Below are 17248 nucleotides of genomic sequence, written 5' to 3' on the forward strand. Positions count from 1 at the left end.
TAGTTTAAAATAATTTCAATAAACTTTCTAAAAAGATCGTAAAAATATGCCATCGTTTTATAGTTGTCTTGAATACTAAGGGAAATAATAAACGTAATTTTTACGATTATATGAAGTGTTTTTGAATGTTATGAATAGAAATATGCAATAATTCAGCATTGTTATTCTATAATTTTTAAACATTTGGAAAAAGGAAATTTTGTTCCAACATGGGCCAGGCCATTCACTATAGGCCTATCAGCATGTTTTGGCCCAACAAAGTCGGAGTTGTTGCCAGCCAGATGATTGTCCGGATTGGGCCTTCAACGTCCACCATGGGCCCAAACAAGTTCTTTACCGGAGTAGTATTTAACCAACACATACCGCGTAAGATAGCACCAACAGCTCACGTTAATATTGGCCGGCAGGCAGAGTTCATCATTTTCAACTTCCCCCACAGAGCGCCAGTGGCAGTAATCACTTCCTGGGAAAAGTTCGTCACTTTCCCTCTCTCTATCTTTTTCGAAAGAATACTCCCCAGTTGTAGTCCCACTTTTTCTCAGATCGGAGCCCTAGTTTTCACAGGAAAACGAAGAGAGAGAAGAAGAAGAAGAAGAATGCCGCGAGAAATTATAACTCTACAAGTGGGACAATGCGGGAACCAGATCGGGATGGAGTTCTGGAAGCAACTCTGCCTCGAGCACGGCATTAACAAAGACGGGATTCTCGAAGATTTCGCTACTCAGGTGTGCTGTTCACTCATTTCCTTCTTTCCCTTTTCTGTTTTGAAAATCCTTTTGGCTGACGAGAACGGAAATTATGTCGAAAGGAAGAGAAAATGAACGGGATTGTCAAGGTCTGTGCTTCATGTTTGGACTTGAAGAAAATAAGAAGCTTAGTTAAGCTGAATTTACTTTCCTTTGGTCTGCTTTTAGTGATTTCTTAAAAATAAGCGAGATTTTGTTGTGTTCTGGGTTCCATTTTATGACGTTGCCTTTGATGGGTTATCTATTGTAAAGATTTTTAACATTTCGCTTAAATTAAATGTTGTACATGTATATGCTATATAGAAGTATCGTAATAAAGGAAACTGATTTTGGCTCTCCACTTTTGTACATGGGATCATTAACTGTCCTAGAGGTTTAGCAGGTCAGCTACAATTCTTGCGCTGTGACTCCAGATCACAAAACAGATGTTCAAAAATTTACATTTTCAGTGCGGAAACTGGTGCTTTACTTGTGTATCGTATTCTTCGAACGAACCCTGGAATGTAATGTTCTAGTTGTGGAGTGGTATTATTAGTTACACCAATACCTGTGCACCATCATGTCTAATATTTGGGCTAAGCTTTGGCCTTTTAGAAGTGAAAAGAGTCACTTGGAACATATTGATCTTATTGTTCCATGGTTGAGCATTGTGGTTTTTGATAAGATAGTTTGAAATGTTGTAGGGAGGGGACAGAAAAGATGTGTTTTTCTACCAAGCTGACGATCAACACTATGTACCACGGGCTTTGCTGATTGATTTGGAGCCCAGGGTGATCAATGGTATTCAGAACGGTGAATATAGAAACCTCTACAATCACGAGAATGTCTTTGTTTCAGATCATGGTGGAGGTGCTGGCAACAATTGGGCCAGTGGATATCATCAGGTTCATTACTTTCGTATTCTCTGCTTAGATTATCAAGACACTCTCGGCTAATCTTATGGTTCTACCTGAGATGTTTCTTTTTGTTAAATGTTGTAAACTCGCAAGGAAACACTATACTTGTTATTTATAAGTGTTTGCTTGTATCTTCATTGCTATAAATTTGTTTGCCGTTAACTACATTTTCCATTATAATGGAATTGAGGTACATACTAATGTTTGACTTCTATATAACTACACTTCTTGGCATGTAAGTTATAAATTACATCTTGTTTAATGACCAGGGGAAGGGTGTTGAGGAGGACATAATGGATATGATTGACAGAGAAGCTGATGGAAGTGATAGTCTCGAGGGCTTTGTTTTATGCCACTCAATTGCTGGAGGAACAGGCTCAGGTCCAACTCTCTTAACATTTCCTTTTTGATTTTTATCATCAAGCATTGTTGAAGCTTGATGTTGTGAAAGTTCATTATTTCTCATGTACCGTCTCACTATGCTTTGTGCTTTTTCTGAACCTGAATTCTATCCATCAACTGCAATTGTAGAATCAACCAGAATGATATGCTTCATTTTCTACTCCCCATTTAAAGAGGCAAACTGACACTCACGCTAAACCAGCTTTGCTGCTTCTTTGTTTCCTTTCTTTGTGTAGATGACATGAATTGCACTTTTTAACTACCTGGCACGTTCTCTGTTGACTGGCGTTAACTTTGTGGTTTCTCATGAATAAATAATCGGCTGATTGCTTACAGGTATGGGTTCATATTTGTTGGAGGCTCTGAATGATCGCTACAGCAAAAAGCTTGTTCAGACATATAGTGTTTTTCCTAATCAGATGGAGACAAGTGATGTGGTGGTCCAGCCGTACAATTCGCTTCTGACACTCAAGCGACTTACCCTAAATGCTGATTGTGTCGTCGTTCTCGATAATACTGCACTTAATAGAATTGCAGTAGAGCGTCTTCATCTTTCAACTCCTACTTTTGCTCAAACAAATTCATTGGTTTCTACTGTCATGTCAGCGAGCACGACCACGCTGCGGTATCCTGGATATATGAACAATGACTTAGTTGGCCTTCTTGCCTCTTTAATTCCAACACCAAGATGCCATTTTCTTATGACTGGATACACACCACTTACAGTGGAGCGCCAAGTAAGTTTTACATATTATTATTGTCCAGTTCACTATATTTCATCTGCAATTCAATTGATTAAATATCAGTGCTTCTGTAGCACATGAACTGATCTATTTGCATTATTTGCTCAGAACTTGTTCTAGCTTTTGTTTAAAATGGTATACATTTCTCATCTTTTTTGGGGAGGCATTCTTGTCCTGGTGAAAGATGTGATACTAAAGTAACTTATCAAAAAAAAAAAAAAAGATGTGATACTAAAGTACAATGCCAATTTTGTGGCTCTTCATCAATAGCTTTGATAGTTGGAGAAATTGAAGTATGAACTGTTTTTAAGATTTAGGTACTTCAGCAAAACATTTATACATATGAGTCACACATTTCTATCATTAAAGCTGTTGTGTCGTCTGATACATTCATATATCTCTTCTTGGCAGGCTAATCTAATTCGGAAAACTACTGTACTAGATGTTATGAGGAGACTTCTGCAGGCAAGAGGAACTTGCTTCTATGTCTTTCAATAAAGCGTTGTACGTTGAACTGATGAATCTGACGGGTTTGTTTTGCAGACAAAGAATATTATGGTTTCATCTTATGCTCGGACAAAAGAAGCCAGTCAGGCCAAATACATTTCAATATTAAACATTATTCAAGGCGAAGTAGACCCCACTCAGGTAATGATAATATTTTACTCATTGCTTTCCAGAAATTTTTACATTGCGTAGTTTTCCATTTGCTTTAAATCCTATCATAGTGATGAAGTCATGGTGGATACAAAATTTAGTAGGTCATTGCACTTCAAATTGATTGTACATTGCCCATAATCCAGGTGTGAAGTTTGTGTTTTCCTATTAGGATGGTGAGTCGGTGACGGTCGAGATGAACTATGTGAGTGAAACAAATTCTGATACTTTTGCTTCTCAAATCAGGTTCATGAAAGTTTGCAGAGAATACGTGAAAGGAAGCTTGTTAATTTCATAGAATGGGGTCCTGCAAGCATTCAGGTATGGCTCTTCTAAGCATTTTGATGGACTACCGATCCGTGTGACTCATATTTTTTCTGATTTCTTTGAATGTGATGGTATCTTGTGCTTTCCTATTTATGCAGGTTGCTTTGTCTAGAAAATCTCCATATGTTCAAACTGCCCATAGGGTGAGATTTTGACTTGCTATTGGTTGTTTATACTTGATTGCTATAGGACATGGTACATCCTTTTTCCATTTGCCATTTTGGAAACAATTTTATGTTGGAAGTCTATTTATCGAAAATACATGTGGTGCACCTTTTATTTATTAGGTCAGTGGACTTATGCTTGCAAGTCATACTAGTATCCGGCACCTCTTCAGCAAATGTTTAAGCCAGTATGAGAAGCTGAGAAAGAAACAAGCCTTTCTTGACAACTATCGAAAGTTCCCTATGTTTGCTGTAAGTTTCCCACCTCATTACTACAAAATCGTATTTCAGCTCTAGCTCTAGTTTCCCACCTCATCACTATTTTGTATGATTACTATACATAGCTTGTAATCTTTAGGCTGCACCTGTTGTATGGGTTCTGTTGTATCTGATCCACTTCATTAAGATGACTGACAAGGTGGTCGTCTCTGGAAGTCATTTAACACACTCCTTGTCTTCTTCGGCTACAGTTCTCACATGTGATCAAAACAGAACTCTGGCTATTAATCAATCATTGGTTTCTTTTTAGTGACTGAAGCACTGTTCAAAAGTGACATGTAGGTTGAGATGGGAAACAATTAGGTACTTTTTTAATTCTGTGGGAGCACATTGCCCTATTTTTTCTGTTTTAGAAAACTTGAGATCAGACGTCCACTCATGCTTGTGTCCATGTAAAAAAGTCAATGGGATTGAAAACACAAGCGCCACACGATCTTGTTGGTGTTGAAGCTCATTTGATGGTTGTCCCATGGGTTCTTCACCATAGGAGGCATATTTACATGCGAACATGATGTTCAAAGAATCAGATTGTGATGGGGCAAAAGTAGCTGACGGTCCAGAACTGATATTGAAGCTACTTGTTTTTTGTTTTTCTCTGGGCTGCAGCCGGCAGTTAATTGTTTGTGAGTCTAGTCAATACCTTTTTCATCAAAGAGAGACACAAGATAGATGCGTCTCTTTTTAGGCTGATATCATAGTTCTGAATACCGTTTCAGACAGGGTACCGGTTTTCCTACTGGTACGGTACGTACCAGTACCGGTTAGGTACCGGGTACCGTTTCGGATTTACCGCACTACAATATATATAATAATTATATATAATTATAATTCAAAAAAATCCCTCATATCATACAATTCATCATAAAATATCTCTACTAGAGATTCTCTAGTCCCACATTGCTTAGTTACAAAACTCTTTTCCACTTTAAATGACTTTGCACACTAGTGATCTTGTGAATGAGAACCCAATAAGAGGTCTCGCACGCTCGAGAAAATGTGCCGTGGCCGAAGGCAATTTGGAAAAACTGATTCGGAAACCAATTAACCGGGTGCGCGTCACGGGTTATTCGTGCGCAGGGGGGGTGCAAATCCGGGATTTAAGCCTCGCGCAGGTACTATGGTTAAGCCCATGTTTTGTTAAAATTTTTAAAAACGTTTTTTAATTTTTTTGGGCCTGAAACCTTTTTTTTTTTTTTTTTTTTGGGACCAGAAAAAGTAAAAAAAAAATATCTGCAAAATTTCGGCCGGAATTTCCGGTATCCCGATACCGGCCGGTATTTCCCGAAAAGTCCGGTACTGACCGGTAAGGACCGGTATTGGGACCGGAACGAAATTGGGGGGTTAGGGTACCGGTTCTTCGTCAAAACGGTACGTACCAGCCGGTACGGAACGGTATCAATAACTATGGCTGATATACTAGAGTGCTTGCATAACTTTATGACATAGGTCTGATTCCCATACGATGTGAAACATGCAGGACAATGATCTATCTGAGTTTGATGAATCAAGGGACATTATTGAGAGTTTGGTGGATGAATATAAAGCATGCGAGTCTCCAGACTACATCAAATGGGGAATGGAGGTAAATCTGCCCTGGCCCCTATAGTCTTCCATCTCTAATTCTTCATAGCTGATCACTGATGTCAGCGAGATTTCATATGTTTGTGCAGGATCCAGACCACATTTTGACTGGAGAAGGCAATGTTTCAGGAACAGTGGATCCAAAATTAGCATTGTGAGCTGTTAACAAAACAAGTATGTTACGTGGCTTTTGCTTCCGGACGGAAAAGATGGTACAGTGGGATTGATATGCTTTTTATTTGGTTTTGCTGCCTTTTAAACATTATATGACATGTAACATATGACATGCAACTTGCCACTTTTGTTAATGTTTTGTTTGGTTAACCTTTATTGTATGAGCCTGCACCTGGGAAATTGAGTAGAGATTCTTTCTGTATATTTAGTTTTGCACTTGTCGGATGAGGAAGTTGTCTATTGTCTACTCAGAGACGCCTGCCATGTGGTACAAAATATTATTGAGTGGTCCTTGGGCACCGCCACATGGTGCCCAACATCCTTCTCCACCACACATTCATGTGGGGCCCAGGACACTTTGTCCTAGGCTTCACATGAATGTTTGATGAGGAAAGGTGTTGGGGGGGGCCCACCACCGAATGATTACTCGGTGTAGTACATATTGCGTTGCATGTTATATGGTCCCACTTATGAAGTATGGTATCACATAATGTTTACTGCCTATATTTCGGTGCATGCATGTTTCTGTGTTGTCCTCATGTTGGCTCCTGGTTGTGCTCATCAAGCCGTTTCATACATGTGGGGTGTTCCCATTTATCTACCAACATTTCGGATTATATGTGGTAACTATGTTAATGTGAGAAAATCTTGGATGATTTTTGCCATTATGTCCATTATATTAGTATCTTAGCAAGAATATGCTTCTGCTCGCATTTAGCCTGATATTTTTGCTTGTCATACTTGCTCGCGTCAAGTTCCTATTGCTCGAGACTGAAAAAACTGGAATCGGTCTTGATGTGAATATGGTTCTGCATTCGCTTGACCACTTTGGCATGGAAATTTTTAAGTTAATTGAGGTTAACATATGAACCGCATGTCTCTAAGTCAAAATAGGTGACTGATAGTAAATCCTAAAACTCCTTATAACTGATAGTGCTCTCGGTATTGTGACTCACATAATGTTGTATGTTATGAAACTTACAAATGTCTGATGCTATCAGTATTTATCTTTCAATAGCTGTTGGAGCCAGGGGACAAATGCAGTTTTTAGTTTGCGTTCAACATAGTTTTTGTGCCTGCTTTCCATGTGCCAACCAAAATTTAGCTGGTGTTTAGTCAGTTAAATGTGCAGGGTGAGCTCAAGTGCACTCTGGTGCAACCTTTATAAAGAAATTTTGTATCCAATTCAGAATTTGAACTATTCGATGGAGATGTCTGATATGTGTATTTAAATCATAATTTTCTCCATTCCCAATCGATATAAGTTTTGTTAACAATGATTCAATTTGTTTAACCATCTTTCAAGTTGGTAAGATTACAGATCAAATAGAAAGTTGTAGTAAAGAAAATACTTGCAAAGATTTACAAACTCGGCATTGCTCTTAACCAAGAGTTGTTTTTTTTTCTTTTTTCTTTTTCCCCTAATACTGATAACTAAAGAAAAGGAAATGCGGAAGGTAAGATGTTTGCAAGAGAGACGAGAGGGAATTGTAGTAGGTGGATTTTTGTACGTATCTACTGGTAATGCTAAGGTGCCTTTTTCTAGACGAGTACTGCTATGGGTACCGACGGTACCCATAGGGAAAATGCACCGACGGCCACCGGACGGCCGTCTCCGGTCACCGGACGGCCGATCCGAGCCGTCCAAAAATTTTAAAAAATAAAACCGAGTGGCCTTACGCGAGAATAAATGGCATCCGAGGTGTGTAGGGTACTTGATCCGAGCACCCATTTTTCGTGTATATTTGTATATACGTGTATATACACGAAAAAGGGGTACTCGGATCAAGTACCCTACACACCTCGGATGCCATTGATTCTCGCGTAAGGCCACTCGGTTTTATTTTTTAAAATTTTTGGACGGCTCGGATCGGCCGTCCGGTGACCGGAGACGGCCGTCCGGTGGCCGTCGGTGCATTTTCCCTATGGGTACCGTCGGTACCAATAGGATTTCTGTTTCTAGACCGCCTTCGGACTAATTAAAGATAACCAGGCCTTTAGGCTAGCATAATAATAGGTGGTCCATACTTGTTCCTTCTCCATAAATAATTTAGAGTTGTAAATGAACCAAGCAGTTCGTGAACATGGCTCAGCTCGGCTCGTTAAGGCTCGGTTCGTTAGTAAACAAGCTGAGCTCGAGCTCAAGTTTTCAACTCATTTAGCAAACAACAAAAGTTCGGCTCGTTAAAGGTGGCTCAGCTCGATTAAAGAGGCTCGTTTAGTAAATGATTCAGCTCGGCTCGATAAGGCTCGAGCTCGAATTTTGGACTCGTTTAGTAAACGAGCCGAGCTCGAGCTCGACAAAGCTCGGCTCGGCTCGTTTACAGCCCAAAGGTGGTCCATACTTCTTCTTTCTTCATAACCTCGTGTTATTAACCCAAAGAATTTGTTTGGGGTTCAGCTATCCAAGATTGTTAAGAACAGTAAATTTGACTCCACTTCGGCAAGGATTCCAATGTATGTTTTGTTTGAAAGTAGATAAGTTAAATTCATTTCGATTTGCATGTGCCAAATCAATTAAGTATCTATACCTTCGATCCTGTTCGTTTTGGGATTTTGAATTTGGATTTATAGGTAATGAGTGTAAAGAGAATAGAGTAATGAGAATAGAGTAATGATTGAAAATAAGGGTAATAATTGGAAAGAGATAGAGAGAAAAATGAAAGTAATGATTGAAATAGATAAGATAATAATTAGAATTCAAAACCTAAAACCCAAAACCGAACAAGGCCGAAGAGGAGAAGGAAAAGTGGAAAACACTTTAGTACAGTATTAGGTTATAAAACAGTATATCCAGTTTAAAATCCAATGATAAAGAGAGGGATAAAAAATTTGAAATTTGAAACTTTGGGTTAAAGCTAATAACGGATACTAAATGAAATAAATCAATCAACCTAACCCCATGAAATAAATGAAGTTCGCAAATTTAGTTACCAAACATGGCTGAAGTCTGAATTAGGACGCGGCACATGGCAGGTCATTTGCAAGTGGGCCCCAAACAAATCCTACTATATAACTAACCGCAATTCCCCCCAATCACAATAGCGAACTAATTCTCTCTCTCTCTCTCTCTCTCTCTCTCTCTCAGTTCCTGTTTTGCTGATTACTTTTTCAGAGAGAGAATGGCCTCGTCTAGGTTTTTCATTGGAATTTTATTGGCCGTGTTCGCAATTGTTTCCGCCGTAGTTCCCCCCTCCGCTCTTGCTCAGTCGATGGCCCCTGCTCCTGCTCCTGTCAGCGATGGTTAGACTCTCTCTCTCTCTCTCTCTCTCTCATATGTTTATGCCTTGTTAGTGGAGCCCCCGCAACTTTAAGAAATATCTCTGTGCTTGTTTGAACTTGGTTCGTAATTTTAGAGCACGGGAGGTCCAATTTGACTTGTCTTTCAAGGAACAGTTGTAATTGGACTACTTGTGCTCTTTTCCCTTTCTTTTGCTCGAGATTTTTTTGTTGTATCCTTAAGGTGGCTTGTGTTTTTCTTTTGTTGTATTGCAGGAACTTCAATTGACCAGGGTATTGCTTGTGTGTTGATGCTTGCTGCCCTTGTTCTCACATACCTCATTCATCCCTTGGATGCTTCTTCCTACAACTTCTTCTAAATTTCAGTACATGCTCAATGCTGGGTCATGGGGTAGTATATCATTTAGTTTGGAATACCATTTTTACTTTCGAGTTTTTTCTTTTTGGTGTTTTCCCATGTAAGTTCTTTTGCTACAATATTGCCAAGTTTAGTCTTTCGCAAGTGGAGTGGTACCACGGAATAGACACCATGTACTTCCGTGCATTTAATATAAGTGAACTTCATTAACTATGACTTAACAGTTCAAACTTTCGCCGAGCACAAAAGGAAAAAAATTTAGTCTTTACATACAATTTCTTATCCTTTAGTTTCTAATCAAATCGGGACCCTTAATACAGGCATGACGTGCATCATTCTCAAAGGTAGAAATAAGGTAAATATTGACTGGATGTCGTCTCAAGAAGTGATGTAATTCTTTTAAATCAGCAATCGAAAATCCTGCGCCGCATGTCATTCTCTATCACTTTATTTTCATAAATATAGAAAAGAAATCCCTCTTATTCTTTTTCCTTTGCATCTCAACAAAGAGATGAAAGTGACAAAGAAGTAATGCCGAATCATCTCTACTTAAGCAATAAATCAATCATCTTCCTGCTCCTGCTGTAATTAGCTTCAACTTTGCGAATTGCCGAATGCATCAACTCTTGCTCGAAGCAGCTGCCACTTCTTGAGCTGCAGCATCCAAGAAAAAATTTCACCTTTTTTTTGCTGAAGTCCTTAGTAACTTTAATGGAAAATGAAGAGGTTCTGGATACAAGGATCATTCATGTCCTCACTGAATTCATTGGACTGTCCGTCTTTTATACATAGCATACTTGACCACTTCATAAAACGAAACCACAATTCCAACCGAAGGGCCGGCACGAGCAACACGAGGACCAACTCCTGTAAATAGTCCCCTCATTCCTCCATCCCTGATTCACGACCATGACTTAGTAGTCGAAGCAATACTTGAATAATGAGACTGTAGAACAAGGAAGGACAAGGAAGGAGAGTGTTACGCACCTCCAGATTTCAAGCAATGTTTGTTTTGTGGTCATCTTCAACGCTCGGCTAGGATCCTTCTAATAATCCAATAATCAACAAGACCCAAGTCAGAACTCTTATGTTGTGCATGTACACTAAATTAACTTTGATAGAATAGTCTTACGACTGTTATTCTAGAAAAAGGATATATGTTCTTATTAACGTCATAAACTAAGAATTACACTAGAGATTACACAACATACTCCCATAATTTTCTTCGTAAAGGTCAAGGAGAAAAATGGAAAAGCATTTCAATATGCCGTGCACTGGAGTAAAGACAAGTGAATATGAAGCTGATCAGGAAAAAAAAAAAAAAGACAAGTGAATATGAAGATAAATGACTACGACTCTTTGAATGCATGTCTTTGGCGAATTGAATTAGAAACTTAGAAGGGTAAGTTGTCGAGATGAATTTTTTCCTGTTTCCATGACTTTCTTCTCCAAGGCCGAAGTGGCAGGAAGCAATGTAGACATTTAAAATTTGGCCCTATTTTTTTTATTATGATCAGAAGTTTGGTCCTAAATTGAAATACCAAAAATGTGTGCCAAGAGAGGTCAGATGAAAAAACCAACCTCTATCTGCCGCCTAGTTTTGGCAACATCTAAAGGACATGTAGCAGCAGCTGCAAGGCTTCCTGCAACAAAGCCAGCACAGAAGTTTGCTCCCAGTACATCGGCCACACTGGGCTCATCACCCATTAGACCCAATATTCTTCTCCTCATCTGCATAGAAGCAAAAACCAAAATCATATCATGTTGAATCTTCAGAATTCATTAAATTACAAGTAAGAACCACAGTGATCCCTTCGGTTCTAAAAAACAAAGAAATCTCACAGGCTCAAGGGTTGCCCAGCAGATGACGGAGAATGGAACGTCACGTGCAAGTTGTGCTCCAAGGCCTGTCCACAAGATGCGGTAACTTTGTACTGCCAGATAAAAGAATGATATCAGAACCAAGAGCTGAGCAAAAATATGCACAAATTACCCAAACGGGGTGTTCTTTCCCCTTTGCTTGAGGGGGTGTGAAATTACACAACACGTTTCTTAAGTGCCTATTGCCTAACATAATAAACTTAAAAAAATAGGGTTTTTTGAGGTGGCTGTCATACTTGTGAGTTCTGACAAAAATGCTTACTATACGGATTTGTTCATTGAGTAACTAATACGGTGGGACCTCCGTGTACTATTTCCATGGGGAAACTTCAGCATGTGGAAGCTCAACTTCCCAGTCCTTAAGGGGAAAAAGAAGTACAAAGAAGGCAAAAGAAGACATTGATATTGAGTTGTGTACCTACAACACCGTCGATAAAATTACTTTCACCACACCTTTAAAGAATTACTTGTTTCCACTACCTGCTACAAATGCATCTCATGAGCATGCGCTTTTGCATTGGTTGTAAGAGGATCGAAATGGAACAATTAAGCAAATTGAAAAGTTACATCAACTATTCCAACAAGCTTCCTCCATGATAAAATCCATCGCCTATCTTCCAGCAGATTTTATGATAAACATGAAAATATTTAATGCAGGGGCGGGGGGTGTTCACCACCGAGAAGAATTGGCTTGAACTAGTAGTCAGCTAGAGGACGGCCGCTTGATTACCCAGTCAAAAGTTACGTATGCTTATTAATATATCAGGTAGACCACGAAATGAAATTTATGTGCACATAACCTTTGACATCTGAATCCAGGGATCAACTTACAGTTTTGAAGGTTGTTTGTGCTCCTGACAGGGGAGACGACCCCAGCCAAAGTCTTCCAAACTCCTGGAGGCTTCACACCATTTTTAGCCTCTTTGAATGCCTACAGTCGAGAAGAACTTCAATACAGATCACAAACGTACTAAAAGCTGATATGGTAACTGAAAAAGTTATCTCCAACACCATGGTAGAGGAAATTAAAAGGTTCTCTAACCACCAAATTCAAGATCCAACATTGGAAGTTGTTCATCAAAACTAGGAAGTTTCATAGTGTAGCTCGTGATATCTAAATTCATTAAATCACTGGCTTTACCAAAACTAATGTATCCAATACACCTTTTTTGAGGATCATTGAAAAAAATGGGGGTCAATGAAATTTCCAACCACATAATATGCATACTGCCACTACATATAGCTCTACATGTCACTGATGTCAGAAATGCAGCAGGTCACACATGTGAGAAATACCAATTTCTGTACGACATGTATTTATACCTGCATACGTGTTCTGGCAAGTTCAATAGGGTAGCAAGTGATACAAGCGAAAGACCGTGCAACTGCGCCAGCAACTAAAGGGACATAGGGTGTAAGGATTGGAGCATTCCTTGAAGTGAATTCTTCCGCATAGTTGCGCAAAATGTCATAACAAGGCAAGTAGATCGCCACCTAGTGGTTTTTTCATGAGAAAATAAATGTCAGTAACATCTTGCTCGTAAGTTCTAAAGTAGAACCTATTCTAAAACCTATATGTGGGGCCCTATAAGAGACTTCAAGCAGGAAGCTGAAATTCTTGTCAGAACAAACTTACAGTTGGCACTGCCAATGCTAAACTTGCATTTGTGCCTCTCCAAAGTCTTGCCAATCCTTCCTGCACATTTTGATGCCCATTAAATGCCTTATAAGTTATAACATTAGTTAGCTTATACATGCACAAGCCAAATATTACAATTTTCTAGTAATCCGAAGTGGCAACCCAATTAACAAGAATTTGATAGAAACTTCTAGTTATCAGAAGAATAACTTGAAACCAAAAGCCAATCAAACTTGTTAAGGGTCACGTGATAATATCATGATGTTAATGCACTTGTTCAGTCAGTAACTTGACTTGAAACATCATATTGCTTCACATGTAAAGCCAAATACATTTCAAGGATGGGTCCACTTTGACTTGTTGGAAAGAATGACATTGTCTGGTTTAGTATGACTAACCAGGTCGCCAAGGCCAGTTTCTTTGGACTTTCTCCACAAAATAGTCTAATTGGATAGAAACTAATACATACAAGCACTTCAATCATAAACCAATTTTAGATAGATGTGATGTGATTTCTAAAAATGAAAATGTGAGTACATGCATCACTATTCCGTAAAATGGCCAACCTGGCGTACGACTTTGTAGAAGACATCCATTGTGCCTGTATACCGTGAACAATCCGGATGACATGCTGGTTCAGCACCAAGAACTGCACGAGCGCAGGACGGAGAACATCTCATATCTGGAAGCATCTAAAAACAATTGCACGTTTCCCCAGTAATTATTAGTCCTAAGTATTGAGCAGAGAAAACCAACAATTTCCTACGACAAACTAAATCCCAACATCAACAAATTAGTTGTATAGTGGAGAAAAACACGAGATAAAAAAATGACGGAATTACACGTTAGGACTAGTAAAATAAGACAAAGGTGGATGATAATGGTATTTGTTGCTAATAGTAGTTCTTAGTAAGCAAGGGTAAAAGAGTCATTCTACTGGTTTTGTGTCTTTCACTATTCATACAATATGTGTTCTGGTTACCCTAAACACTTTTCCCTCTTTCTCAAACAAGAATGATTTCAAACGATCAAACTAATGAGGGGAATTTCATAATTTGACCTAGGGCCAATGACATGTGAGCAGAATGCCACTCCAGTAACGCCAGATCTCCCCGAGGAGAAAAAATATATGCAAAGGTGTTCCTATCCCATATTGAACAAGGAGTCGGAAAATAACCCACAAACGGCAGTCAGTAGGTAAATACAAGGAGAAATGTCACGGTATATAGCTATAGTTCATCTTTGATTGACCGTCTAATAGAAAAGACATGAGAAACAACAATAAAGATTAAAGAGGAGTTTAGCAATGGAATAGGAAGGGGAAATGTATGGACGAAGTGTTTAGAGAATGCATTGCGATTGTTAAATGCCAATCAGATAATTTATAAAATGAAAACAAAAGAAAATTTTCATAAGATAGAAACAAGGAGACTTTTAGTGACACTCAGCCCTTCTTTGAAGAAATCAAGACACTTATCCATCAGATGTAAAACTGAAAGTTGTCCCACCAGCTCATAATTGAAATGCAAAAATCAAGATGTAACCTCTGCAAACTTACCGTGTTTGTTTCGAAACATGCCATACTGCGAAGATCATCGCAAGGGATGCCAGCAGCCTGCGCCTGCAACCTTGTCTGGAAACAGCCAGTAGAAATTAGACCCAATCGAGTTCACCAAACATCTGAAGTTAAATCATTCTAGTAATACTATCAGTGGTCCATATCTTTCCACTGCCAGATTCACCCAAAAAATTAATAATAATTGACGCAGCTAGAAACATAAAAGAAGGAGAATGACGTCTAATTGGATCCATTTGTTTAGTCAAAAAAACCAATATTTTTTGTTTTGGTTAATCAATAGGAGAGATCATTTACATCATGCATGAATTACAAAGTACAAATCACGGGACACTATATCAATTATGATTTATGAGAGTCCACGAGATAACCAAATCCAACAACTCAACCAATACAAGAAATAAACCCATCATATGGAAGAAACAAATAAAGAAACAAAGAGCCTCTCTAAGTGAAGAACACTCACACGCAGGTGGAGAGATTCGAACTGACCTCCTAGTGAGATGCAAGAGTCCTATCCAACTAAACTAACCCCAGTTGGTTAAAAAAACCAATATAATGAACCCTGAAACATTAATTTGACCTCATTTAAACAGAATGTAGAGAGGGCGGATGTTACAACTTCAAGCAAGTAGAGATATGCTACGTCAAGATAGAAACCACTATGGCAAAACGACTACAGCGAATGTTGGAAATTTTATTTGCTTGGAATTTGTTGAAGAGAAGGGAAATGTGAGTAAAATTGTAGAGAAAACTTTACTGTGCTCACCACTTAATTTTGCCATTTTCTCCTCACTTTCCTCTCAAACCAAACAATAAAAGTTTTTTTTTTTAAATTTTCCCTTCCCTTCTTTTCTTTTCTATGAGTTCCAAACAAAAGCGTCCTTTCTGTACAAATGAGAAACCAAGCATAGTACTCCCCCCGTCCCTAAATAAGTGTCCGGCCAGCCCGCAACCTAGGCCTTCGAAGAGATGCACTTTTTCGTTATTCAAAACTTAAAACTCATTGATATCTATTGTATTGTGGGAAAAAAACTGATTTTTTAAGCCCATGTTTGCTATCTGGACACTTATTTAGGGAATGAGAGAGCAGTAAACAGCTAAGCTTACCCTCAGTTCAATCAAATTACACAAATTAAAACTACAAATATGTGGAATAGGAAAATACAAACAAGTGGGTATAAATACTAATGAATTTGGGTGAAATGAAACACCTTGGCGACATCGAGAGGGTTGACGAGGACGGCCGAGAGGACGGCGGCACCGGCAGCAGAGAAGGCCCTCTCTGCGAAACTCAAATCAAAATCGGCAAGGGTTTTCTTGGAATGATGAGATTGCGATGATGAATCTTCAGTCCCCGAAACAGAGGTGACGTTTCCGTCGATTTCAACTCTGGATGATGATGCTGCCGCGCTTACCCACGGAGGAAGACCCTGCCTCGTGCTCACCATTTCCCAACCCGACCTTTTTTCTCTCTTTTCTCTAACAAAATGGAAGCTTGAAAAGTTGGGTTTGAATTACTAGAGAAATCAATGCGATTGAGGTAATGAGCTGTGTGAGAGAGCTGTTCGTGTCAAAGGAGGAGAAGGAACAGACGAGAAGACGGTTTACGTGTGTCTGTGTAGGTAGAGAGAGAGAGAGAGAGAGAGAGAGAGAGAGAGAGAGGTGATTCGTGGCGTGTAACAAAGGGCGCCAAACATTGGGGGGGGATGGTTAGAGGTGTCCGTCCACAAAGGCAACCATTTCTACTTTCGAGAGCGATAAACAAACAAATGAATTCTTCTACTCAGACAGGAATTTCCATCATTTGAGATTTTTATTTTTTCAATTCAATTGTCATCGGCACCTTTCCAAAAAAAAATTTGCCATCGGCAGAAAGAGAAAAAAAACAAAATTTGCGTCATCGCATACGTTTTTCTGTTTCTTTTGTTACCAATTACTACTACTTGCCTGTTCCAAAAAAAAAGAGAGAATTTTATAATGAATCACCATTAAAAATTGTCTTTACACGATTGATAATGTCCATATATACTGTCTTCTAGTGCCATTCAAAAGTCAAATGGCGGAGAACTAGATTCTTTTTTTTTCTTTTTTTTAATCCAAATCATCACACAGGTAAGCTTCAAATACAAAAAGAAAAGATAGAAGAACCTCAAAAAAATTGAATTAAACAGAAGGAAATTAATAAGATGTCTTTGGGTTTAAGTATACCGGATTATTCTTTGCCTTTACTTAATTTTTTTTGTGCCTGCATCTATCGATTATTCATTCGTCTCGACAAAAAATTAGAAATATAAGACATATGAACCAAACTTATTTTTTCAATAACAACGAAAATAATTCAAAAGGTTTGGTTGTATTGGATTATTTTTTTCATCAGTGAATTTTCTCATAATTTTGATCATAATTTTTTACTTTCTAATTCATCTCGTTAAGACAAACTAAACTCTACTAAAAAAAAGACTCGAGTAATACTGGATTTTTCTTCTTTCAAAAAAGGAAGATAGTAATATTTGATCCGCACAAGTACCTAGTTTTAAAATTTCAAAAATAACCTTTTAACATGTACTCCAACCTTTCTTCTT

At 38.6% G+C, this 17248-nt stretch overlaps 3 protein-coding genes across 4 annotated transcripts; 2 read left to right on the forward strand and 1 right to left on the reverse strand.

The window, feature by feature from the left end:
• Window positions 1–209: 209 nt before the first annotated feature.
• Window positions 210–6191, forward strand: LOC131334592 (tubulin gamma-1 chain-like). The gene is made up of 11 exons (XM_058369700.1): window positions 210–725; window positions 1430–1630; window positions 1912–2023; window positions 2381–2781; window positions 3199–3252; window positions 3331–3435; window positions 3691–3765; window positions 3870–3914; window positions 4059–4187; window positions 5692–5796; window positions 5885–6191. The coding sequence occupies exons 1-11, from the start codon at window positions 210–212 to the stop codon at window positions 5951–5953; spliced, it is 1812 nt and encodes a 603-aa protein (XP_058225683.1). The 3' UTR covers window positions 5954–6191.
• A 2701-nt stretch (window positions 6192–8892) lies between these two features.
• On the forward strand, window positions 8893–9780 carry LOC131334596 (arabinogalactan protein 20). Its single transcript, XM_058369705.1, has 2 exons — window positions 8893–9212; window positions 9465–9780. Exons 1-2 carry the CDS (start codon window positions 9092–9094, stop codon window positions 9566–9568), a joined length of 225 nt encoding a protein of 74 aa, XP_058225688.1. The 5' UTR covers window positions 8893–9091; the 3' UTR covers window positions 9569–9780.
• Window positions 9781–9940: 160 nt separating this feature from the next.
• Window positions 9941–16482, reverse strand: LOC131334595 (mitochondrial carrier protein MTM1-like). Of its 2 annotated transcripts, none has more exons than XM_058369703.1 (10): window positions 15878–16482; window positions 14646–14720; window positions 13654–13779; window positions 13085–13144; window positions 12772–12942; window positions 12280–12379; window positions 11410–11501; window positions 11149–11298; window positions 10555–10613; window positions 9941–10463 (listed from the first exon to the last, which is right to left on the reverse strand). In XM_058369703.1, the coding sequence occupies exons 1-10, from the start codon at window positions 16112–16114 to the stop codon at window positions 10331–10333; spliced, it is 1203 nt and encodes a 400-aa protein (XP_058225686.1). In that variant the 5' UTR covers window positions 16115–16482; the 3' UTR covers window positions 9941–10330. The 2 variants fall into 2 exon arrangements, with proteins under 2 accessions (XP_058225686.1, XP_058225687.1); XM_058369704.1 differs by having other exon boundaries at window positions 13654–13736; window positions 15878–16019.
• Between the last annotated feature and the right edge of the window lie 766 nt (window positions 16483–17248).

The sequence above is a fragment of the Rhododendron vialii genome, chromosome 7a (genome assembly GCF_030253575.1).
Source record: "Rhododendron vialii isolate Sample 1 chromosome 7a, ASM3025357v1".
In the NCBI taxonomy this organism is placed as follows: domain Eukaryota; kingdom Viridiplantae; phylum Streptophyta; class Magnoliopsida; order Ericales; family Ericaceae; genus Rhododendron; species Rhododendron vialii.

Coding starts and splice junctions, on each gene's coding strand:
- LOC131334595 (XM_058369703.1), bottom strand. CDS start 16,114: ATGGTGAGCACGAGGCAGGGTCTTCCTCCGTGGGTAAGCGCGGCAGCA. Junction 12,943..13,084: donor TAGCATTGGCAGTGCCAACT/GTAAGTTTGTTC, acceptor AAAAACCACTAG/GTGGCGATCTACTTGCCTTG. Junction 11,502..12,279: donor CACAAACAACCTTCAAAACT/GTAAGTTGATCC, acceptor TTTATCTGGCAG/TACAAAGTTACCGCATCTTG.
- LOC131334592 (XM_058369700.1), top strand. CDS start 210: ATGGGCCAGGCCATTCACTATAGGCCTATCAGCATGTTTTGGCCCAAC. Junction 1,631..1,911: donor GGGCCAGTGGATATCATCAG/GTTCATTACTTT, acceptor TTTAATGACCAG/GGGAAGGGTGTTGAGGAGGA. Junction 3,253..3,330: donor TTATGAGGAGACTTCTGCAG/GCAAGAGGAACT, acceptor TTTGTTTTGCAG/ACAAAGAATATTATGGTTTC.
- LOC131334596 (XM_058369705.1), top strand. CDS start 9,092: ATGGCCTCGTCTAGGTTTTTCATTGGAATTTTATTGGCCGTGTTCGCA. Junction 9,213..9,464: donor TCCTGCTCCTGTCAGCGATG/GTTAGACTCTCT, acceptor GTTGTATTGCAG/GAACTTCAATTGACCAGGGT.